This window comes from Drosophila rhopaloa, unplaced genomic scaffold (assembly GCF_018152115.1).
Source record: "Drosophila rhopaloa isolate 14029-0021.01 unplaced genomic scaffold, ASM1815211v1 contig_3, whole genome shotgun sequence".
In the NCBI taxonomy this organism is placed as follows: domain Eukaryota; kingdom Metazoa; phylum Arthropoda; class Insecta; order Diptera; family Drosophilidae; genus Drosophila; species Drosophila rhopaloa.
This window is the reverse complement of record NW_025335123.1, coordinates 21,276,087-21,302,262: the sequence shown is the minus strand read 5'-3', so window position 1 is coordinate 21,302,262 and position 26,176 is coordinate 21,276,087. Positions and strand designations below refer to the sequence as shown.

General features: G+C 36.9%; 1 protein-coding gene across 13 annotated transcripts in view; it reads right to left on the bottom strand.

Moving 5' to 3' along the window:
• Nucleotides 1-26,176, bottom strand: part of LOC108045446 (cAMP-specific 3',5'-cyclic phosphodiesterase) — a 122,198-nt gene that overhangs the window by 4,574 nt on the left and 91,448 nt on the right. For 6 of the 13 annotated variants that reach the window (XM_017124775.2, XM_044461320.1, XM_044461321.1 and 3 more), the window contains 10 exons: nt 21,942-22,118; nt 15,967-16,005; nt 8,653-8,757; nt 6,709-6,895; nt 6,037-6,130; nt 1,847-2,187; nt 1,204-1,468; nt 1,020-1,134; nt 767-929; nt 327-695 (listed from right to left, as the gene is read on the bottom strand). In XM_017124775.2, coding sequence (XP_016980264.2) covers nt 327-695; nt 767-929; nt 1,020-1,134; nt 1,204-1,468; nt 1,847-2,187; nt 6,037-6,130; nt 6,709-6,895; nt 8,653-8,757; nt 15,967-16,005; nt 21,942-22,118 — 1,855 coding nt within the window. Of the gene's footprint in view, nt 1-326; nt 696-766; nt 930-1,019; nt 1,135-1,203; nt 1,469-1,846; nt 2,188-6,036; nt 6,131-6,708; nt 6,896-8,652; nt 8,758-11,921; nt 12,358-15,966; nt 16,006-21,941; nt 22,119-26,176 lie in introns of those variants that run through there. The other 7 variants (XM_044461319.1, XM_044461324.1, XM_044461327.1 and 4 more) reach the window with 4 other exon arrangements.

Sequence of the window (26,176 nt, the reverse complement as noted above, 5' to 3'; positions counted from 1 at the left end):
AACTTTAAAACACTGTCATTATTGCTTTTACAAAACTCTTTGCCAACGAAAGAACAAATCTTTTAAGCTCTGTATAGAGTTTATATTCAAGATTACAATTACTTTTAATAACTTTTAAATCAAGAAGCGTATTCTTGAAATTACAATTGGAAAAGGTATACAATAAGGTATATAATTTGATAATCTTAGATGAACGTCAAATTTATTTAAATAATTTTAAACGGTTTTATATTTCTTTGGCAAATTGAAGTTTAAGCACTGCTAAACATCGGATACAATTTTACGCATGTCAGTGCGGTGATTGTGCTGTATTATCTGGGGCTCACTTGAAAGCGTATCCTGTCCTCCTGCGGATTCTCATCGACCCCCGACGGCGGAGGGGAGGGCGGTATCATGCTCTGGTAGTAGTCTCTGTTCTCTTCAAGCGTGTCGAGTATGTCCTGGGCATCCGGGTGCACCAGGTCCGCCCAGGTCTCCCAAAGTGGGTGGACGATGTAGTCGATGAAGCCCACCTGTGACTTCTCGATCGTGGCATTGTGGCGATCGCACATGGGGCTAATGTCCATTCCGTTCTCGCGTTCCTTGTCGCCCTGTAGGAAGAACTCCTCCATTAGGAGCGCCACCCAACGCTTGTAAAGCGGCAGCGGCTTGGTGGGATTGCTCAGATCGGCGCAATGCACCAGATTCTCGAGCACCTAAAGTGGATTCATAAATATAGATGAGTAAGTGCATCGACATTGGCTTGGTTGTAAACCAATCGACATACCTGTATGCGATCGGTGTAATTGTCCAGCAGCAGGACTCCAGAGCCGGCTACCTTCTTGGTTTCCACCATTGTCTTCAGGTCGGCCAGCAAACTCATGTGCTTGGACATGTCCGTGGACAGCACAATATCAATAACCATTTTCCTCAATGTTTGGCGTTGTTTCCTGGCAAAGAACAGCGAATTATTAATATTTGCAATTTAGATTGTACTATTATCTACATTTTCTTAAGCCACCTTGTTTATAAGTACTCACTTTTGCATATTACAGAATATATCACATCCTTGATTTTGCAATAATTTAAAGGCAACAGCTAAATGATGATTTTCCAAAACAGATTCGTCATTGTACATTAATGCTAGTTCGGAACCTGAGGGAAACATATTCATTTTATTAGTATTACATTCTGACAATCAATTGGCATTGATAAGACACCCACTTGAGTTAACCAAGAACTGGTTGGTTAAGCCGGGATGATCAACATCGTGGATGCAAGCGGCGAACAGTGCCCCGCCCACCTCGAGCGGTGTGAATACGCCCTCCAGCGCCGGTGTATTGAGTAGCACATTGGTGCTCTGGGTCACGTCCGCGGCGTGGAGCGAATTGTGAAACGGATTGTCTTTGACGTAGTGGTCCTCCAGAGTAGTCATAAAGTTAAGAAAAGTTTTCGGTGGTATCATAAGACTGGTCAGTAATTCTCTACTCTGTGGGGGCGAAAAGAGGAACACAGGGGAATATTAGTCAAATGTATTTTATAAACTGCTGTTTTTTTCTAAATAAAAAAGGGTTTATTATTTTACTATTTAACCAATGCAAGGATTTTTTAAAGAATTAAATTGATAAAAAGCATTCGAACTTAAGTTCGATGTATAATACATTTTTAAGTTACTGAGTAAATTACTTTTTTATATTAAATATTATAACTACTACATGTGAGCTTTTAAAGCTTAAATAAAAAGACAAAAAAGTGTTTTTGCAGACGAAAATTTTAGAGAAGATAATCTAATACTCATTAATATCAGATCGATTTAATTTCTGAAATAGCCTGTGGACAAATGGTTTTTCTATTAGCATGTACCCACCTGAAATATGGTGTATGCCACACAGGTGAGCGGGCGGTTGACGCTGAACTCGCCGATGCTAAATATCTGGATGCCCCAGGTGTCCAGTTCGCCGAGGAGCGTGCCCAGCTCGTTCTCCCTGGGCGTCTCCACCCCGAAGGTGGGCAGCCGTTCGCCGGTGAAGCTGTTGGTGTGCGACAGGGGCCGCTTCACGCCGCTGATCTGCGACATGGGCGGGCCGCGGGGCGAGCGGGAGCGGGCGTACTGTCCGGCGGACTGCTGGCCGGCGGCGGCGTTGGCGGCCACCAGCTCCGGATTATCCTCCACGCGCAGCGACGGCAAGTCGAACTCCTGCTGCTTGTCTGCGGAAAAGTCAGGCAAAATCACAGAATTAAATAGAGATCCCAAAAAATATGTCCTCAAAATGTTATTTATCTATTTAAATATTTATAGAAATAAAATAGCATTTTTAATATTAATTTAAATTAATAAAAACTTGGATTGGCTTAATAGTATGCTAGAAAAATAACATGTTAACATGTCAACAAAATCTATACCTTATTTTATTATAATTAATAATTGATTGATTAAAAGCAAATAAAAAAGAACCATTTAAATTTAAACAAATAGTATTCCTTTCATCATACTTTGACGAACTTAAATTAGCATTTATAATGGATTTACTCTGCTTATTCAAATAGTTTTGGGTTTGAGTTGGAAATGCAATCTACTATCTGGAAATCCAACTGAAATAATAAAAACCATTGCGATGTTCTGGCAGCACTATAATGTAGTGAGTACCTCAGGAAGCCAAGATAAACAGGCATAATGTACAACAACGCCTGCCACAAACACACATGTGCCAGAGCATAGCCTCCGGCTATATCCACATATATATCTATCTGGCTATCTGAATGGCGGGGGTGAGGTGGGTGGGTGGTTAAGGTAGAGATGTGGAGCAGCGACCCAAGTCCTTCAACTCGCATTTCTCAGGGCCTTCTTACTCGGTGCTTAAACAGCCATATAAATATTCAAGCGTTCGACGGCAAACAAGCAAAACTTTTGCAGTTTCCCATTCAAAATTCCATTGCCTACATTTTGGGGCCGCACCCTTAACCCCTTGCTGCCCTTACAGCCCCACACACAATTGTTTGTTTGACGTTGTTTTTGGCATGGAGAGCAAATTCAAATTGCCTGTGCATAAATTGATATTCATTTCAAATTCCAAATTGCGTTGAATTCTCGGTTGCTGGTAAAAACTAACACTACACATGAAACATAAATAACCGGGCAAAGCAAAAAGGTTGCACTGCCTGTTGTTGTTTTTACATGCTATTATTATTTGCCAACATATGCCTCAAAAGTGGCAGGCATTCGTCCATTTAATGGTTGTAATATTTTCTTGTATACATTCAACTGTTGCACAATTGCAAACATGAAAGCCCCCCAACTTAAACAAGACTTCAAAGCATTTAATTCCGGTTTAATTAACCTATTTTACTGAATTGGCATAAATTGGTTTCTTATTTAGCTGTAAATTGTTGACTAATAAAGACATTAATTAATAGAAGGATGGAATATTGGCCAATTCTTTACATATCGCTTAAAGTCAACTTAAAGTTCGTTTTCCCCTTCCCAGAAATTTCTTGAAGACCAAAAAAAAAGTGTTTCTTTTCCCAACTCTATCAGCTTGACAGAGCATAAATATTCTCAAAAATTCTTGAAGTTTTTTCACCCGACGGCGAATGTTTTCTTTTTCTTGTACTTTTTGTTTTTGTGTGTTGGTTTTTCTTTTTCCAGTTTTTACGACTCTTTTTCGCAGGGTCCAGATTGTTGGGGAAATGTATTCACCTGATGTGTGTGGCAGCATCTTGTTTTGCATATGCTTTCTTCACTTTCTCCTTTCGGATTCCCATTGCTATTTCTTTTACCTACGGCGATATTCAGGTGCTGAAATCTGTTTTTGCCCACCATAACTTTTCGGGGGGATTTCCCCCTTTGTTTTTCTTTTTTTTTGACTTTCGAGGTCGAGGCTTCTGTTTCAAATGAAGTGTTACAAATGGACATTAGGCAGTCGTGTGTGCGTGTGTCTGTGATGTGGATTTTTTTTTACCGTGTGTATCCCCCAAATGCGATTTTATGCTTGATAAACTACGGCAACAACAAGATAGTTGGGTTAGGCCTGAAAATTGTTGGGAAAAGGTAGCCTTAGATCCCGGGAAGGTCACTTTATCCCCAGGCTTACCCACTATAGCCCCCTCCCCCCCTCACCCCTTTCACTGGCTGCCCAGTGAAGCAGAAATATGGACAAATGTGCAAATATGCCCGATATCCTTTCGCTCCTTTTTCCCCTTTTGCCCCCTTTTTCCTGCGCTTCCAAATGTTTTTTTTTTGGTTTTCGACTAGGTGCGGCCCCTTTGTTTGGACACGCCCCCGCCACGCCTACTGCCCAATTTTCACAGAAAAAATTGAAAATTGGAAATCTCTTTGCCTCTAGGAAATTACATTAAAAGTACGCAAATATATGTTTATTTTCGGGAAAACCCGCAATTGCACCAGCATATTTGTTTTTATTTAAAATCTTACATTTCTGGCAAAATAATTTATAACAAGTCATAAAAAAATAATTAAATAAATTAGTACAGATAAAAACAAAATATAAAACAAATAATAAACATTTGATTATTAATTATTATAATGAATCGAAAGCTCATTAATTAAAACAGGATTGCATTAATATTCTATAAATTGCCTTTCATTGTTTGATATGCGTAATAGTAACCAGAAAAATAAAATATGAACAAAGAACAATATAAATTAATTACAATAACAATGTTTTTGAGCCGTGCACTCGCTTTTTAACCCTCGAAAAACTCCCTTTCCCGCACAAAGTGCCACGAGAGTGGCTTTGGTCTGGACAAAGACGGTAAGTGGAAAGTGGCGGGGGGGAAAATGGGTGGGAAATGCGCAAGGGGAGGGGAAAACTTTTTGGGGGACATTGGGGGACGCCAGTGGGCGTGCTTTGGGGGCTTGGTTCGCAGGTTAAACAATGAAATTTCCACTTCATCTGTTTTTATGCTGCTCTGCATAATTTAATTTTGCACTTTCAATTGGAGAAAGGGGGAGAAATGCGGAGAAAGAGCGACATCGACTTGTTTATCTCCAGCAAATGCCCCAATATTATTCTTTATCTTCTCCAGACGGATAAACTGTTATTCCCAAGACTGGATTTATTAGTTTTGAGATTTCGAGTTTGAGCTTTAAAAATAACAACATTTTGCTACTCTTTTACTCTTTTTTTTGTTCAATATGATTATTCCATGTTTAATAAAAAATTAGATAATGTACGCATTCGACATGAAATGAATGGTGCATTTAAATTGAATAAGCAAATTTTGACATCAGTTTTAATATATTTAAAAAGTTTACAAAGCCTATTCCATAATTATAAAACACCAGGATATTAATTTTCCTCCTTATTTTAGGGTATCGTTTTCGCGACCTTTCATTTCAGCTTGCATTCCCGATTTGCATAACTTTTGCCGGCATTTTTTCGCCCTAATTTGTTGGCTCTGTAGATTGGGATTGAGATTGGGGTGGAGATGGAGATGGATGGCTGGTGGTTCAGCTACTTGAACTCTATTCTTTCGCCTTTTCCCGCCGCTGTGGTTAATGCGATTTTATTGCATACTTTGGTAAGCCGAGCAGCTAGGAAAACTGCGAAAAAAAGACGAGCAGGAGCACCCTGAAACAAATTGCAGCCAGCAAAAGTTGAAGCTACAAAACATCTTGAATAACTTTGGAACGGGGGGCGTTAAGGGGTTAAGGGGGTCACGGGGGCAAGAGGGGGTTAACAGTCATAGTTTCTGGTAATGATGACGAAGCGTATTGTCAAATAAGGGGTAAATACAATTGGAAATCCAGAGGAAATGATTCGAGTGTTGGGATTGTTGTGCATAGTTTTTGCCATCCATCTTAGTTGGCTCAATTGGGGATTGAAATAATGCGATTGGTAATGATTGTTTGAGAAAGTGTTATGGAAATCCTAAAACAAAGTAACTTGACTTAGGTTATTCCCATACAATCTGTAAATCTGTTATACTTTTAAACTCATACTATTTCTTATTGATTAACTTAAATCCTACAATCGTTTATATTAAATAGTATTTAGTACCTTAATAAGTTATAATCATTTGTGCGTTGAAACTTACCCAAAAATGTGGAACAAATGTATTCTGAAATCTGATTTCCCGATCTGCTGGACTCGCTGAAGTGTGACAGCTCCTTGTTGAGCATGCGTTTGAACTGAATCACGAAAAAAAATTTAATTTTAGTTATTAATTTGGTAAAACTTAATACTAACGACCATTTTCTATAACTTGAACTTGGAATCAAATAGTTCTAATATCTTTCGTGGATGTTCTTAATTGATTTGTTTAACGAAATATTAGCATTATAGAGTAATAATACTTTAAAACACTTTACTATACACATACTATCATATTGAAATTAATTTATATACTTTTTGTTTATGGCTTTTTGAAATTCTTGGAGATTTATAACTTTCCTCAATCTAAGTTTTTAATTTTAAAATGGTAAAGGCGATCCTAATCAAAATAAATATTTATAGCAGACAATTGTTATAATTATCTTTATGTATATAATATAATATATACATATAATATAATATATTTATAGAACTTCTATATTTTTATCTTTTATGTCATCATATCATATGCTATCATAATATATTAAACTTCTATCTTTTTTATCTTTTATGTCATCGATATAAAATGAGCTTAAAATACTTTCACCACAATTTTTTTGGTAGTTCAGTTCAAGCTATGGAAAACGTGTTAAGATCGTGAATCGTGGATACCCACCTTGAGCGAGGCCATGTCGGAGACGCTGCGATGGGTCTGGATGGTCTCCAGCTGGTCGAGGCACCAGTCCAGCTCCTCGATGGTGTCGGTGGCCAGGCGGGTGTAGGCCTCCTCGCCCTGGGAGAGCGGGGCCCCCGGGGGGTTGCCCGATCGGGAGGCCGACGAGGATTGGTTGGGCCGCCTGGATCTTGATGGATTAATACACAGTTTCCCACACACACACACACACGCGCACACACAGAGAGGGGAAGGGAAATGGGGAATGGAAGAGTGGGGAGGGGGTAGGGGGGAGCGAGGTTGGATTTGCAAATACAACAAACAAACAAAATCATCAGAATCAACAAACAAACGAAACAGCAAACAATCGAACAAACATTTAAGGGAGAATGGTAGTCAAATATGAAAATGAGGGTGATAAAATCAAAAAAACATATTTTTTTTCAACAGTTTTGGAAATTTGGGAAGTGGGGAGAAGGGAATATGGAATATGCGGATTATATGGTGAGGTGTGTTAGGTGACGTAGCATGGTGTGGGTGTGGTGAAGAGAACACAACATTTAGATTTGTGGTTTTGCAAAAGTATCGGTGACACACATAGACACATATGCAAAATGGTTAAGATGAGAAGAGAGTAAGAGAGACAGAGAGAGAAAGAGAGAGAGCGAGAGAGAGAGCGGAAGAAAGAGAGAAAAATATTTATATTTGTGAACTTTCTTAATTTCTTTAGGGGGCGGGGCGGGGGCTGGTTTTTAACTTTATATTTACAGCAATCACTGCAAGTCAGGGGTCGGGTAGTCTTTTTGCGGGCCTGCAGGGGGTTAAGGTTAAGGGGTTAGGTGTTGCGTTACGTGCTTTAACCCATTTTCTCATGGCAATCATTTGCTTTTAATCCAATACAATTTTATACTTCATTCTACAATTAAAATACTCCATTAAAACCAGGTTTTAATTTGAGATCAACAATATTTAACAAACCTAAAGCCATTGTACAAATTTATGGATAGGTCTAATCATATTTTAATTAACCGATTTAAAATAAGGCTTATACATATGTATATCGGCATTTCAATTAAAGACCCTCTATTTTAAGCACAGTTATCATGCAACATCATTATTTTCACATATTTTTTAGAGTATTCTTCAAAAACGTACTATTAAGAAATATATTATATATATTAATCAGAACCCTTTGCTTTTTGAGTCGGAATATTAGCCAAAACCAGGAGAAAATAGGTTAGATCCCAGGATTTTAGTGGTTAATCGCATATCAAACAACCAACACAGCGAGCAGCAATCGACAAGACAACAATTTCCCGGTTGAACAACCCATTTGCAATTGTTCTTTGGAAACTTCTCATAGCTCAACCGAAACGTTGTTCTCTAAATTTAAGTTCTGCGCCATGGATATATTCCGCGGAAAAAAGTCGTATAAAATTCTTTTTCTGTCCCACTTGTTTTTGGCGATATACATACGTGCAGTATTTTTGGCACATTTCGCGTCATTTCGGCCAAAGTATGGGGTTAAACGGACGGGGCACCTGTGTGTGCACCTTCAACCTTTTGTAGGGTTTTATTTATATTTTCCATCTATTTATATATATATATACGTATTTTCATGGACCGACCATCAAAAGTTATTGTTAGATGAGAGTGGGATTTTGTTTGTTGTCATTGTGGTCGCTGCTTTTGATTAATTAAAGTGTGAGACGACAAAAAAACACACCAAGACCAGAGAGAGTGAGTAGGTTAAGGCGAGCAGAGAGCAGGCAGCACACACATAGGGGTTAAGGGGGGTTAAAACAGAGTGAGATTTCATATTTTTTCGGGGTCAAGTACATCGCATATATAGTACACAACAAATTGAGTGTCTCCGGGGGTTAAAGGGGGGTGGTTAAGAGGGGGGGCGTTTGGGGCGGGGCCTTGTCAAGGTCACAATACACTTACTTGTTTGATGCTGGAACATTTGTCAGACTTAATAAATTGTTGCGCACTGAACGTAAGCTGGCTAAAATTTGGGCGAAAGGCGTCACAATGAGATCCTCGCCATGGCTGTAAAAAAAATGGAAAAGAATTGGGAGGAAGAGAAGAAAGAAGGGAATAAACAAAGAATATTATTAGTAAGCTATTTGATTATTTATCTAATAAAAATATTTCGTCATAATAAGCAAAAAAAAAACCAAGAGAAGAGAAGCCGTGTATGAAACATGCAAATACTACAGATAAGTTACCCTTCATAAATAAAAGTATTTGACTACCGCTAGTTATTAAATATTATCTGTGCTGGTTTTAATTTTTAAATGGTGTTCTAACACTTAAACACTTAAAATTATCTTTATATAAATATAAGGTGAGAAGGCACAGCAATCAAAGTATTTCTCAAAAGCCATCCCCGTGTTAAGTATGTATATGTTCATTCTTCATATAAATAAACAATATTTTTAGTATTTTTCTTATGATCATAACAAATAAACACGTCTTAAATATGTATACATTTTTGGTGCATTGCTATGTGGTTTTGCAAGAATTTTAATAATCTTGTTGGGGATGTAAGAAAACACCTTTTGATTAACTATTAATGTTTTTCCCATTACTCTGAGATTTGGTACAAAAATCGCAAAGTGTGTTTGGAAATCTATAAAAGTCGGCCAGCCAAATCCTCTTACATCGTACAAGTTTCGGAGGGTCTTTGATGCATTGCCAAGAACAGCGCAAACAAGACCATAAATAACACCAAGAATTTTAAACGAAAATTTTGCTAATTTATTTAAATATTTTTGTTTTTTTTCTTGCTGTATTTCATCGAAACTATTTAATTTGTGTGGCATTCATTTTGAGTAGAATTTAAATGGGAAAATGTTGTGAAAATTGGAAGCGCTGCTCAAAAAAGGTCAGTGAATGTCCTCAATGCCCAAGCAAACAAAAAAAATATAAGAAAACAAGCGAAAAAAAGGACGCCATGATGACGGCCAAGTTTCAGTTTCTATCCTTCGCTATTTTTTTGTTTTTTTGGCAGTTGAAAATTCCACAGGAATTGTGGAAAACATATAGGAAGATCCGGACTGGGAGGACATTGAGGGCGGGGGCTATGGCGGGGGGCGTGGCACATGGTCTGGACTTTTCTCCTTAGCCACTTGGCTCGGAATTTTCACTGTGTGCCAAAAATAAAACAAAAGGAACCCGAAAATTAACGGAGAAAAAGCGAAAATCGAAATGGGCAAAAAACGAGAAGAAACGAAAAACGTTGACAAACAAAAAATGGCATAAATTAATAATAATAAAAAATAAAACGCTAAATACATATAGACAGATGTATATCTATATATAAATGTACAGATGCGGGGGCGTATACGTCAGTGACGTCACAAATTGGGAGACAAATTAAACGCGGAATACGCGGACCGGCGCCAAAGAATTAAAAAAATAAATTGAAGCCAAAAACTACAGGACGGACAAAGAAATGTTTTATTTAAATTGTGTTTGAGTGAATACTTGGATTAACTTTGTTGTCTAATAGAAGTTCATCAATCTATACAAATAAATGTTAGGGGTCATTGAACAGACCAAGTCGTAAACAATCAGATTTCATTGTTTACAATTGTGTATTTTACTAAATCATTAATAATCATTTGGATTATGCACAAGGGACTATGGCTATCATTATAGTGCATATTTTGGTGATTTTAAACGACAATTTCGTCACTCATTTTCCACTTAGCCGCATTGCCAGACAATGAAAATCGAAAAAGGCGGCGAGTGAAAATAAATATGAGCATGAAAAATGCCATTGGAGGGGCATTTCGGCATTTCGGTGTATGTAAAATTGACCTCCTTTGCGGCCATTTTCACAGCAACAAAAACGCAGCCAAAGTGGCTCATTTACAGGCTCCGTGCTTTTTTCTTTGTGGTTTGAAATTCACATTTCACATTTCTCTCATCGCCTGTCTCGCGCGCTTTTGCCTGACTTTTGGCACGTCGCATATAGCGTGAAACCGTGTCAGACATTATCCATCGAAAACCACAAACGATTCTGGAAAACGGCGGGAAAACTGACCGTTCGAATTGCCACCCCCAAAAAAAAAAAATTGATTTATTTTGTCTGCTTTTGTACTCGAAGAACTTTCTTGATGGTTAATTTTTTTGTTGACACTGATTTGTCATTTCGTTTAAAGAAATTCTAGGGGTACGTCCACCCCTGAACATTTATTATTATTTTTGCCATCTCCCCTGCTATTTTGGTTTATTAATATTGCGACGCATTTTCAACACGCCCCCAATTGCCAAGAAATCGCCTCTTTAGTTGAAAACACAGCGTGACTCATCGAAAAAGTATAGTAGGTAAATAAAAAACTTAAATATAAAGTGACAAAAAGACAACAAAAATTATAATAGTTTTTAATTAAGAAGGCTTTCATTAATGATTTAAAAACTATTAGTATATATTGCGCACCTCCACATCACTCAAAAAAAATTAACAAAAATTTAAGTATTTATCAAATAAACAATTTAAAAATGTTTCAAAGTATGCAGCCACAATATCTAAAGCACAGTGACAAATCGAGACAAATATTTAAATTGGACAACTCAGAATTCCACTAAAAAATAATTTTAAATTTGACACATGCTAAAAGCCTAATGACAAATGTATAGAATGGGCTTTTAAATGAAAGAATTCTTCAAACTGAAATTCATAATAAAACTTTGATATATTTAAGCCTAAAAAGTTGTGAGACGATCGGCAAAAAATAAATCAAATTTCTCAGAATTTTGTGACAATATTTTTGAAAGGTAATGACATTTACTCACAGTAAGAGCTTTTTGCCAAAGGTACGAGGGAATACCCCCCGTACAAGGCAAATTAATCTGTTAGGTAAATTAACGCAATAAAATTTCTGGGTAAATCCAAAAATACCAATAAAAATTTAAAATAAATACAGAAAATACAAAAAGTATATAGAAAACTAAAGACCAGCCAATATTATTGGCATCGAAATATTCGGTAGGAAAGGCCGAGAACCATAGATCATAATTAATGTAGGCATATATAGAAGACACGCGGCTTGTTGGATGTCATTAAATTGGAATATAAATATGTGTATTTAGTTATTTCTTGTATTTTCTATATTTCTTTGGATATATGTATGTCCGAAGCGAAGGCGAACTATTTCGAGACCTGGCCATAAATGGCCCTGAATCAGGGATATATAGGGATATACCTGCGCTGCGATTTGATGGAGAACATATTGTCCCGATCGTTCAGTATGGTCACAGCCAGATCGTCCTGCATTATCGAGGGTATCATGTTGAAGAAACTGTGCACTCGCGGCAGCGACTGCGACGATGCTGAGTTTTTGTTCAGCATTTTGGTAGATTAATTCACAAATTACAAAACAACAAAAAAAAAAAAAACAGCACTATGTTTATAAATAAATAGTTAATTAACTTTTGGCCCACATGGGCCCACTAGCTGAGAATCTGTTTGATGCTCTTCAAGAAAGTCTTCAAGTTAACTCTTAAATTAGTTTTTTATTTGATTGCAGCAATCGGTTTGCTGTTTTCCTTTCGTTGCTGCTGGTGTGTTTGAGATTTCCGCGGCTTGTTTGAGATTTTTCGAAATTTCCACGAGCAACCGCTAAACGAGAATGAAGCGCGTCCCGCGGCAGAAAAATACAGAAAACACAGAGGCCAAACACACAGGTCCGCAGAGGCGAAAAAAGAAAAATTGTAGTAGACGAGTCTCGCGAGAGCGGAGCGCACAAATTATATTCAACTTACAAAAAAATATTTCTACTCGGCGCTCGTGAGAGCTTGTATTTTGTTATTTTCATTTCGCGTAAGATTTCAGCTTGCTTTTCATCTTCATCAGGCAACAGCATTTGCTCAATTATCGGGATACAGGGTGCAACTTTCTTTAATTAAGGCATAAGCATTTAAAAAAAACTTACGAATACTATGTAATCATAATAATAAATACTTCAAAGTTAAAATAAAGCTCTCTTTTAAAAAGCTGTGACCAAAACAATAACATACCATGCAAGTAACAAAAGATCTTAAAATATTTAATTAAAAATATTTTATGAATATTTTCAAGAGTTTTAAAAATGCCTAGTACACCCAAAAATACCGATTTGTTTAAATTAAAAAGTGCCTAAATATTTAAAATATTTGATGGACTATTTTGGAGCACCCTGTAGGGAAATACGTCCTTGCCTGGCACTTCATCATCATCATTATCATCGGCGTCGTCATAGGCATCGCAACTACAATCATCATCGCAACGATGATTATTCGGAATGAGAAGAGATGGCTGACGCTCAAATAATTTAATTTTCATTTGCAGAGCACCCCTCTTTGCTCTGCCCCCCACTTTTCCCATCGCACTTACCTACGCTAATGTTTAATAAATTCCCCCTCTCTGTTTTGCTGTTGCTGCCTTCAATTGCTGGTTAGTATTAATAGTATTAATATTCTTGTTGTTGCTGCTGCTGCTGCTGCAGCTGTTGGCATTTGATTAACGCTCATTAGCGTCAAGAACAACAACAACGAGCCCATCAATTTTTAAATACGCCAATTATTTTAATATCTTTCGTATGATAGAGGAAAAATATATAGAAAGCAAACGAGAGCATGCAGAGAAATTCTCTGACAAAAAAAGAGAATAATTTTACAAGAATTCTAATAATAATTTGGGTCTAGCAAATTTTTTTTAATTTTTGCCCACGCATCACTTGAACTGATAACTGGGTAATATGGACCGCATTACTCATACGCAGCGTGCGCCGAAATGGTACATTGTTTAGTTATGCATTAATTGCATTGATTGAGCAAATGATTACATAGCTTTTAGTTCCACGATTTCTAATATGAAAAGAAATGGGAATTTTTCTTCCGGTGCATTCATAACAAAAGCTCACTCTAGTCGAGTGCCCAAGCATTTCAAATAAACACTCTCGTGGGGAGTTCTTCTCTGCGGGCTTCAGTCTTAATCTGAACGCAGCCAGAGATTTATGGGATTTATGCAATCAAACAGTTGCTGACCACATTTCACATTTCGAATAAGCTGCCTTGAGAACTAGTCAACTATAACCGTTTGAAAAGCCCATTAAAATGTATAAGACTGAAAGAGCTTTTGCCGGTCTTAATGCGTTGAGTGCGGCTTTGTAATTACACTAGAAGTATGTATTTTGAATTTAACATTCTAAGTCTAAAAGTAAAAGCGTAGAAAATAGAAAAATATTTATAAGAAAGAAGTTTTTATATAATTTTATACACAAAGATAAAAGAGATAATCTACAGTGGATTGCCATAAAACTGATATTTTATTGCTTAGTAAGTAAAGCTCATTTTATTTGATAATTTTTATTTATTAACAAATATGTTTAAGGTATTTAAAAGAACAGAATGGGTCTGGGCGGTAAGCGACTGTCGATCGGGGAACTAGTTTATTTTGCTCCTCATTCGTTTTGGCCATATCATGGAAGACTGCACTCCGAGCTGCCGATATTAAAGCACTTAATTTGCATTTCGCTTTTGGCTCAGCAAAGCCATTTTCCATTTTCCCCAGCCAGCCTGCCATTTCCATGCCACACACAACGTGCTATAAAAAGGAATTTCTATTTTTTTTCGCCGCTGGGTGTGAATGACAAATCTGCAATGTGCAATGCATTTTTCCTATCCATTTATATATAAATATGTACATATAGCCTTACATATATGTGTATAAAAGCTAAAATTATGTGCCCGCAATCACGAGCACTCACAGCACTCACGAATCATATTCAGGCACTCACAGCTTATACGTTTTTTTCTTCATTTTTTTTTTTTGAGGCAATTGAGGCGCTGCTGGCAGAGCAAATTTAATGCACGGGAAAAATGTATTTTATTTAGTTGAAGCATTCCTCTTCTGCTGCCTCATCTTGAGCCATATTTTATGGGTTTTTCGCTTTGGTTTTGGTCATGTTTCGTGTGCCAGCTTTTCTTGGGTGTCACGCTGCGTATGAATAATGTGAACGGGAACGGGAGCGCGCATTACGTATACGCCCGGTGCGACGGCACTGCATGTGGCAACTAGACTGCGACCACAGCGGGGGATTTGCGAAAGAGAGTTCCCCTTGATTGACTTCTGCCAGCAATTATTCCGTTTTATTTATTTTCTCTATATACTATTATTTTGTTGGTTTTTTTTTTTTGTGTGTTGGGGCCTTGGCACTTGGGGACAGGAAATAGGAAATGTTTTTCATATTTAAATTAGCTTGGCCTGCACTCAATAATACCCCAGATGTCAGCGTCATTCGGTGCGAAATTCCTCTGCAACTCGTGACTGTCGAAGACAAATTGAAATGACTCAACGGAACTTAACATGACCAAACATGTGAGCGTTATGACTCGAAAGTCGCATTTTTCGAGACGGGAAAAGTTCAGAGTTCACTGAACCGAAGATAGACAATGTATATTCGGGTTCCTAGAAAAGAACCGATGTGAAGCGAATATTTCAAAGTCTAAAACGGCCACAAACAATTAATAAATTTCAAAAAATTTAAAAAGCTCACAGAAAATATCGTTATATTTGGAACTGCCATATTAAAAGAAAAATTTTAAATATAAAATTTTTGTATAAAAATAAGTTTTCCATATAAGGATCTATCTATATTGCGAATTTTAAAGACCAAAATGTGAGTTTTTAAATATATATAAAGTAACCCTTATAATTCAAAACTTGTAAATTGTTTTAATATTCTCAAATAAGAATAGCAAGATTTATTTAACAGATAAATACTTAAACTCAAATAATTGTAAATTCAGATAAATACTTTTTCTTTTTTTAAATTTTGTTTTATACATTACCATTGCTGTTTTAAGGTTTTTATTTATGATACCGAATATATATGTACATCATGATTTGTTCTATCAATGGTTTGCGAGCATGCAAAAAAATGAAATAAAAATTGTAAAAGGCCGCCAAAAACAATAACAAACCCATGAAATGCGAGTGCGAGAGTGGATAAAGTAGCGACAAATTACCCCTATAAAATCACCAAAAATTTCGTAATATTTTCTATAATTATCGGGTGGCAAATAGTGAAACAGAAACCGCATGCAAATCACAAAATGCAGGGCGACAAAAAAGACAACGACAACAAACATACAAACATCAAATGCAAAGGCAGGCAAGACATAACGATAGAGATAGATAGATAGATAGAGAGAGACAGAGAGAGAGAGAGAGCGATATAGGCAGATCAGATCTCTCGGCATACGTACGATCGGTCAACGAGTATAGAGGCTTCCTGTTCTTTAAACCTGGAAAAAGGGTTACAATCTTAATAAACAACGATAATACAGACAACAATCATAAGAAGTTCACTAAGTATAGTAGGGAGAATAGAGGGAAAATATGGGCAAATATATGGGGGAAAACGGGGGAAAATATAGGGGGCAAATGTAGCTTACAGAGAACTTGGGTAAGGGAAGGGGGAAGAGCAACAACAGAAAGTCAAAGTCAAATCAAAATCCAAAACATATAGACACCAAATCAAGGCTGACAAAAAAGAATACACTGTGTTTATTAATTAGATATTATTTAGGGGATTCTTAATTTGCATTAGGCGTATAAATTGGTAGAATTTTTGTATATAGTTCCTAATCCCTTCAATGTACTTAAGTATATACTTTCATTTAGCTTAATTCCTTTTTATCTTTCAACCAAAAATATGTTGTAATTGGACACAAGGAAAAACAACGGACAGTATAAAATACACAAAAAAAGCATATTCAATATGGGAAACAATCTAATAATGTTTAGAATATGCAGTAACAACTTATTTGTCTTCAAATACAATGTAGAAAATGTTTCTTCTGACTATTTATAAAGTATTTTTATTTTAATAAACTGTTTATTATAAAGGTATTTTTTAAAGGGCTTAGCAATCATTATAATGTATAAATAAGTTAAATGATTCAATTTGTTGTTTATCCCTTTCAAGAGAAATCAAATTGAACTTGAGTGACATTCCACTCCAATGTGTGGGTTTATCTGCGTGTATTTCCCCAAATGCCCAATTGATGCGTCACGTGCAACCAAATGCTAAGTGGGTGTAGTGTGGCGAAAAATGGGAGGGAAAACGGGGCGGAAAAGTGGGGTGAAAACCCCCGGCGACTTTCGCTGACGCAGACAATGACCCCCGTCGCATAGATCAGTGCAAATCCAGCGTCATGACGTCATGACGTCATTCCACCACGTCACAACAAACAAACAGACAGACAAACAAATTGGAGAAGGAGTACAGCTGGTCTGTACAAAAGTCGAAGTTGAAGTGTTGACATTTAAGCACACGGCCAAAGGACCTCCGACCTCTAACCCCCGACACCGACCCCGCCCCCTTCTTGGCAGCGGACTCTGCCGCCCATTTGTCTCTGCATTCACAAACTTAGTGTGCAAATGTCATTGGGCACAAATAAAGGGGCGTGGCAGTGCAAGCGCCCTTTACAAAACTTGGGGTCAGCTAATCGGACCCCAATGCAAAATTACTGTTTACTTTACTTTACTTATTTAGCAAACAAAATAACGATTAATGTGAACTCTTTGACAAATATATACTTATCTTATTACCTCTACATAAAGATTATTTATTCATGTTTACGTATGAACATAATACAACATAGTCTTCAAGAGTTGTTTTTAAGAGGCTTTAAAATTCCCATTACGTGAAATTGTATTCTACAACTGCTTTCAAACTGGTTTAATGTAACCCAACCGACTTGATAAAACTGCAGTTAGCACTTCATGGCCAAATGAAATTGTCGCCCATCTTATCTGTCACCTTATTCAGTTTTCCCACACCTCAGTTAACCCAAATTAACCCGAAACTAACCCACAATCACCTCAGAGAACCCGAAACACAACGAACTTAACCCAAAAATCTAGTAAGGATTTTCATGGCAACTCAATTAAAAGGATTCCACTTTCCCTCCTGCAGCTCCCTCAATTCCAACTCTGATTCCAATTCGGATTCTGTTTTGTTTTCTGTATTTTGCAGCTTTCGGTTCTTGGAAATTGATGGCAACGCAAGATGCAGCCAACAATTTCAACTTTCCCAGGATGAATTTCAAAAGGAATTTACATGGTTGGTTGGACAAAACTTGGGGCGACACCTGACACAGTTTTGCGGTTAAATTAATGCCCAGGCCTCAAAGTTGCCGACTGGCGGAAAGAGGACTCAGATGAGCCTGGGGATTAGGATTAGTTTCCATTCCCGGTAAAACAAATGTCCGAATTCGGGGAAAATATTCGTATAATAAGAGACGTTTGAATCTCAAAGACTTTCCACAGTTTAAGAAGAATTTCCGTAAGTAAAAGCCCTGAATGTATATTTTTTAAGTGTTTGTTTTTTAAACGAGTTGTATTACTCACAAAATTTTAAGAGTAATGTGTATTCCTCGAATTTCATAATGAATAAGCATTTGGTTAAGCGTTAAACATTTAACAATCATTTTATTTTTCTAAAAAGCTTTGGTAATTTTATTCTACACTAGATATATTTGGGAGTGTAGGAAATCCTACCCCACTACAAGTATTGTTTTTCCCTATTTTCCGTTTGAAAAAACAATTCCACTTAACTGCATCTATTATTGTTGCCATGATTATTTTCTCGTTTTTCGGGGTGGCTGTCCGAAAATGTGAGAAGGAACATCCCGGGATGCCGACAACAAAATATTATGACTAATTGTGAGTTGTTTTGCTCGAATGACGACCTTGACATTTACAGGGAAAAATAGGAAAATGGGAAAGTAGGTGGGAAAGTGGGGGCGTGGGTGGTGTATGCAAGACAGCCTCGGACAGTCGGCTAATTATTTGTTATTAGTGTTGAAATCTTTATGAAACTTGGTCGTCAGTCAATGGTTTTTGGTTCTGTTTCGGCTCAAGACCCCATCCATAAATACGTGTGTGTAATTGACAGCTCATCAGGAACATTGTTTGAAAGTGGCAGCCCCTAGAAGTCTTCCAACTTGATTGAAAGCAAACGCAGCGTGCGCTGAAAGGTGGAGATTTCACCCCCCCCCTGCACCCCTCCAACCATTTTCCCCTCCTTCCCGATTGACCCACGTTTTCCCTCGAAAGGAAAATGGGAAAAGGGGAATGGAGGGACAGTTTGGCAGGCCGAAAAACTTTGAAGGCAGACAAAAGTTTTCGGTTTCCATGCCGCACCGAAACAAATGCAAATTGCGTTGCTGTCGCCTGCCAAAAACATTTGACCGTAAAGGGAAATCTACAACAACACCTGAGGAAAACCACAACAACAAGTTGGCCAAGAAGGTCGAACGACTGGGGAAAACGAAATACTTGTTCGAACTAAAATTGAGTTGGTTTTACTTAAAAAAAAACTTATACAACAGATACAAAGAGTAGGAGAATTTAAATGGTAATTTATTTGGGCTATTATACGATTTTGTATTAATTTGTTTAATTATTAATTAATATTTTTGGTTTTGTACTAAGAGTTTGACTATGAGAACTAAGAACTGTTAGTTTAATCAACAATTTTTCGTTTAATCTTTTAGAAAAATATATTTCTTTTTACTTTTTTGTTTTTAATTTTAAATTGGTCTTAAGTTTTAATATCGGTTTTCAAAAGATATCTTGTACAAAGATTGTGTTCAGAAATATTTAAAATTACCGACAAGAAAATCCTTAAATTCAATCGGAAATAAACTCGTAAATCATTTCCTGGGATTGAGTTTTCCTCGCCCCGATTCGAGTCTTTAAAAAGTAATGAAAATCTTGTTATTTCCGCAGTGGTAAATATTCTATTTACTTTGGTTTTCGAGAGGTCTCCCCGCAGACTCTTAAGTGTTTTTTTTTCCGGGCGAAATATTTTGGCTTTTGTAATTTTTGCAGCCATAATTTGCGCTCTATATTTCAAAGGGGGAAAAACTGAAAGGCGGCAAAGGGAAAGCTTACTTTTGGCGCTGTAAAAATAGCTGTAAAAATGTAAATATTTTGCCAGCCTTTTCCCCTCAATTTTTCCCCGCTTTTCCCCATTTTCCCTTCGTCTTGCCCATTTTCTCTCCCCACCCCCCCCTTTCAACTTTTCCACAGCTATATTTCCATCTTTTGATGGTGATCATCAACAGCCTCCACCTCGTTGTTGTTGTTGTTGCAACTGCATGTGTAATTAGGTGTTATTGTTTTTGTGCATAATATGTACATGTGTGTGTGTGAGGGTTTTCCTGTGTGTATGTATGTATGTATTTTTTTGTCTGTGTGTGTGGCCCCATTGCCGCTGCCAAAACGTATAAAAAAAAATTGTGGGTGTGCAGGGAGATGCACTCAAAAACACAACAGCCAAAAGGCTTGCCAAAAAAAAAAATCACACACACACAGTGATATATAAACAACAACAAAAAGGGAAGCCGAAAAAAAATTGCATTTCCGGCCTCAGTGTTGCATAACGCGTTTTTGGCCATGCATGTGTAATGAGGTCTTTTTTTGGGGAGACTACTGTGACTAACTAATTGAAGTTGAGGCCTTAGGCTCTGTGAAAACTATGGAGAAAATATGCCCAGCATAAAACAGCAGACACTGTGGAAAAAATAAAAATATATTTATCTTAAAAAAAACATTTGACCAAGATTAATTTCATAATGCTTCCCATTTAGTTCCTCATATCGCATATATCATAGCAACATTCGTTTTAAATTTTAAGCTGATTTTTGAATTTGATTTTATTATTTTAGCAAAATTTTGATATCTTTTTGATTCTTACCAAATAAAAAAAACTATTGTAAAGGGTTCATAGAAAAAATAAAATACATAAAAATAAAACTATTTAAGAAACATAATGGCATACCAATGAATACCGTTGAATTAAAACAAAGTAACTTAGCATTTGAATATTTTTGCATTCTTTATAAAGGTTTAAAAATAGGAAAACGTAAAAGTTCTTAACGTATTACTTAGGCTTAAGTAAAACTATGCAAAAATCTATTCATGAGATTCAATTTAAAAAGTTTTGGATTCGAAATTTTTTAACAATTACGTTTTCCATAGTGCAGAGCTTTGCATATTTTGAAAAGTTTAACGATGAGGTAGGGAAAATGGGGGTGGGGAAAGTGCAGGGGGAGGAGTAAGCCCCCGGCAAAGTCACAGAAATCCCACAGAGTGACAAAGACTACACAGTCAGCAGAGGAGAAAGCACAGGAAAAGCTGGGAGGCAGGGAAAATATGGCGGGGAAAGCCAAAGAGGAAAACTCTGGGGCCCAGAGATGCCATCAAAGTTGTTGCAATTTTCGCATGTGTGCGTATAGCCCCCCCTTCAAAGCCACTTCCCCCCTTCAGCTTCGCACCACTGATCCCTCCATATGCCTTTCCAAATTGTTCAAATATCTATGACCAAGTTTGTTTTTGTTTAATGTGGAATAACGAGGGAGCACTTCAAAAAATATAAACACATAACGCAAATACAAAAAAAAACACCAAGTTCAAAATTAAAGTTTGTTTTTACAGAATTAAATAACAACAAAATGACGTAGTATTTTTAATCAACATTTCACCTGAACGCCTTAAAACGTACAACATAAAGAGGAACTGATTAAATATATTTTCATAAAAACTATTTTGACTGTTTGTAAAGACCGCAAATAAAATGTTTTGTAATCATATCAAACCAAATGATGAAAAAGAATTCAGATATAAAAGTGTGGAAATGGAGAAGCAGAGCCATCAATAAATAAAATATATCCATAGAGTTTTGATAAAGACAAAATAAAGAAGGAAAATCGGAGAAAAAAATGCATTAAACTAAGAAAACCCCCTTAAAGAGAAACAGAGAAACACACGTCATGAAAGGAAAAAATTGTATCGAATAGTATAGGTAATAGTGAAGATAAACACCACAGAAAACAACATTAAACGTACTTAAAGAAGTCGTACCGGAGGAAATGGCACAACAAAGCAAAGGAACCATAAGCGAAAAACCATAATCAAAGCAGTTTCTTGGGAGGAGGAACCACAGACATGAAAAAGGTGGTTTAAATAGCCAGCATAATCATTATCTGAGACCCAAATTATACAGGTGAATGTTTATGGTTGGCATTCACAAAACTAAACGGGGAGAAATCAGCTTGAAAATCAAACTCAAACACCGGAGATAAACTCAAACTTATATTGTACAGAACTCTTTTCATAGATGGGGAATATGGGACATTGGATATTTAATTAAGCTTGAAAGAACACTTACCTTTCGCTAGCGATGCTTGAGTTTCGGGACATGGACTTGGGCGACATCTCAAAGTCGGAATCGGAGCGATATAGAAACGATTCGCGACGCTGCGGCAAATTCTGTAGAACCAAACCGGCGCTGGGAGAGCCGCCCTCGAGCGGTGATCGAGCGCCCTGGCCATTTTCTACATCGAAACTGTAAAAAAGAAATCGACGAAATCAAATTAGTATGTGCTTTAGACAGAAAAAGATCCAGAAATTGATAGGCAGTCAAATAGGCATATAGAAAATTATTTACTTAATAGTTGTAATGCGTAAAGTGTTAAGAATTGTGCCCCTTACCTTTATACAAACATTTAGTCATTTTTAAAACTTAAAAACATTGTTATATTTTAAAATACAATTTCCTGTGTTATTTAACTTTATTGCTCTAAACATTATTGTCTTTAAAATAATGTATGGAATATATCTAGATAATAAATACATATTATAAATGCCCTAAAAATATTAAACCTATCATTGACCACGGAAAAATGCCCTAAAATATGAAGGCAATGCCACCGGAAAAGGAAGCTCGCCTAACAAGGCGCATTTAAAGTTTCATTTCGTTAGTCATCTTTCGCGTTTTCCTTTTTTTTCAGCTCGCCTGTCTGCGGCAAAAAGTTTTTCTGGCTGGCAGAATTCTTGTAACAAGTCCACTCCCCCTAAAAAAAAAACCAAAAAAAAAATGCGAAAGCAAAAGTCACTCCACTCCGGCCGAAAATGTGAAAGGAAAGTTTAGTCAATTGTGGGCCAAGCCCCCGAGTTTTCGGGGAGTTGGTGAAAATAAGAAACTTCCATAAAACTGCCAGCTCATCTTGGCCACTTCAATTTGCCGCTAGGTGGCTGCCTTAAACTTATAATCAGGCTTCTCTAAGCCGCAACTTTTGTTCATGCCAATTTAACCTGGCATAAAGCCTATACACATAAGTGTACACATATAAATGTTTGTCTGGAACAAGTCAAGAAAATACATGTTTGAATACACATACTGTTTATCACAAAAAATATGTAATACTATTATTTGAGACATAGATTCTATTGAATATTATTTATAATAAAATAAAGTAAAAGCTTATCCTTTTACTGACAGGGTAAACAAATTCATTTAAAACTTAGATTAAAGAATAACTCCCAATAAGAGAATTAAAATGTTTTGATCGTAAATCTTATATATAGATATAGTTTATTTTAAATAATAAGGAAAGGTAATATCTTATATTACTATGTTCGAGTCGAAGTTCTATAATCCAATAAGAAAATATTAAGAAGCATACATTTTGATACAGCTTAAGTGAAAACTCACTGACTTGGTAATCGAAAAATATCAATTGGAATGGAAACGCTTGGCTCAGACACTTTTCCGCAACTTTCTTGCCACACACAGCTGGGTCCCCACCCCACTATTTGAAACACCTCCTTCTCATTTTCCTCGCAAGGCTGAAGAAACGTCGTAAAGAAAAATGATGTTTTAAGTAAAATTTATACCGGGGTCATTAAGTAAACTTGGCACAAAGTTGTTGCCGCTTGTTGCTACTGTTTCGTTTTGGGCGGGGGAAAAGTGGGAAAAGTGCTGGGAAAATGTTGGTATCCAAAAGGGGGTGGCGGAGAGCAACAATGTAGCCAGTTTCCCTGGCATACTTTGTGGCGTTTTTCCGCAAAAGTTATGGCAACAGCAGCGGCGGCGACAAACTGTTTTTAGTTCGGTTTCAGTTTCCAGTTTCGGTCATACATTTTCCCGCTTTTCTTTTTGTTGGTTTTTGTATTTTTAATGGTGTTATGAACACTCTTTATTGTTGTTCTACAGTTAAGAGATACTTTTCTTTTTTTTTTTGCATAGTCAAAATAAAGGCGAACGCGAATGGGAAAACTCCTACTTTGTTGATTTGGTTTTCAACTGGGTTTCCTTTTTATTTGCTCTAAAGAGAAGCTAGTCGTGTACACTTTATGGGATGCATTTTCATTGAGGGTTTTTGTCCAGCTTTGTTGCATGAAAAGCGAATTATTTTCTATTAATTAAAATTCATGGCCACACAATCTGGAGGAAACTGTATTTATGTTCAAAAACATCAGCAAATACGCACAGCTGAGGTCCTTTGTTAAATCAGTGAATGGAAATCTTTACAAGCTTTAAATAATTATTATTTTAAGTTCATTTTATTTAAAACAATTTATTATTCATTAAGCTCTGAACTTGCACACAAATTTTATCTGAATCCTTGTAAAATTTTAAACTTGTAAACTAATTTTATTCAGTTAAATTAAACAATTTAACTTCCTATTTATTTGTTACTTTACTCTGTTACTCACTTATCTGCTTGTTTTCCCGCCCTTTTTAATCCTTTTTAACCAAATATTTACTTATTTACTTTGCAATGCACTCGTGCATTCATTCGCCCCATGAATGCTGCATTCATTCCCTTCAAAGTCGCCGAATACTTGGCGCCTGCTTATCCTGACATTCCAAGGACCTGTCGTAACACTCGGGGAAAAACTCACAGAACATGGGGACAAAAAACAACACTCAAGCTCATAAAGCGTCCTGTCACAGGCAGTGCACAAAAAACGCAGACAAACCAAACAAAAAGCGAGAAAAGCGTGAAGAATAGAAACAATAGATGAGCGAGCAAGACAATAATTCTACGAGTGAAAGGGACGGGTTGTTTCGCCGGCGAAAGAGACGGCAACAATTGATAAATTGCCGTTGTCCAGCGGCACAAAAATTGGCGAAAAGTGGTCAGTACTTGGAGAAACATGCGTTTCGAACGGAGTAGTATATCCTCCTTATAGAGAAACACTAGATTTGAGGAAATTTTAAACCAAACACTAGCCAAAGGGATTTTGTGGGCGCCATGGGGGCGTGGCAAGAACCACTCAACTCTGAGCCAAATAACCCACATGGAAATATATATATATACCCACACACCCACTCCGGTTGGCCTCATCAAGCCAGCTGAAGCCCGGTGAACCCTGCGGCAACTTGAGTGTTCTCTACACTACCAAAATTGGTTCCTAACTTACCAAATATGAACTAAGAATCAGTATTCTTACCTATTTCCTTTTTTTAAGGTTTTATATTAGAATATGTATCTTAACAATAAATCAAGGAAATAGCTTCGGCATTATTTTTGTTGATTAATTTAACAGATAGTTCTTAAAATACTAAAATATATATATTTCCTAAAATGTCTATCATTTACTATTGATCCATGCCTATTTCTAAGCTAGGGTATTTTCATCTTCGTCCTTTGAACTCCCAGACTTTCTTTATTTCTAGTTGCATACTTGCAGGCGCCCTTAAACACAATTACATATACAAAAAGGGGGCGGAGTGGGTGGTGCTGTTGGGCGGGTGGTTTTTTTTGGGTGGCCCAGTGGGTTTGCCTTCATTTAAGCCGTGACGTGCTTTAAGCCACACAGTCGCACTCAAGCCGGATGAAGGCGAAAGTAGCTGGCTGGCGGAAGATTGGCATTGTTGTGCCAGGAGAAAGCGGAGAAAGAGGTGGAGAAAGCGGTGGAGAGGGCAGGGGGAAGGACGAAAAGGAAGTGGCAGGACGGGGGAGTCGGGGAGGAACGGAAGTGTGCCCGACGGCAGCTCTTCATGCGCCTAATTATATGTGCAAATAAATGAACGACGCATGCTGATTGTGTGGGTGTAGGACTACAGTGTGTATTAGTGAGTCGAGACTGTGTGTGTGTGTGTGCTTTGGGTTCGTGTTTATATGTGTGCGTCATAGATGTTTGCCCTAGACAAAAGGTTGCCTCTTTCGACTAAAAAAGAGCGCTAAGCTCAACGCCCAGCGTCAACTTAATTAGTTTGTTAAACTCGCAGCTCACATACACACACACAGACACTCACACACTCAAAGAGTGTCTGTGAGTGTCCTTTGACAGAAAAATACCGTCAAAGTCCTGGAAAACACAAAGGAAAAGTAAGGCATTTTGAAAATTTCCTTTATTCAATTTATACCAGCACATTTTGAAGTCTAAATTAGCTAATTTTATTTTATGCTTTTATTATAGACTGTTTTTAATTAGGCAATATCGATGCTTAAAATTGGGATTAACGAAAATATTCTTAAGCTGAGGAATCAATCAATAATTAATAAGTATTTTATTCCTTACAAAAGATTCAATTAGGGCAAAATAAAAGAAGTTAACACTTTCTAAACACTATTAAATTAACATATAATTTTTGTACGTTTTCTAATAAAA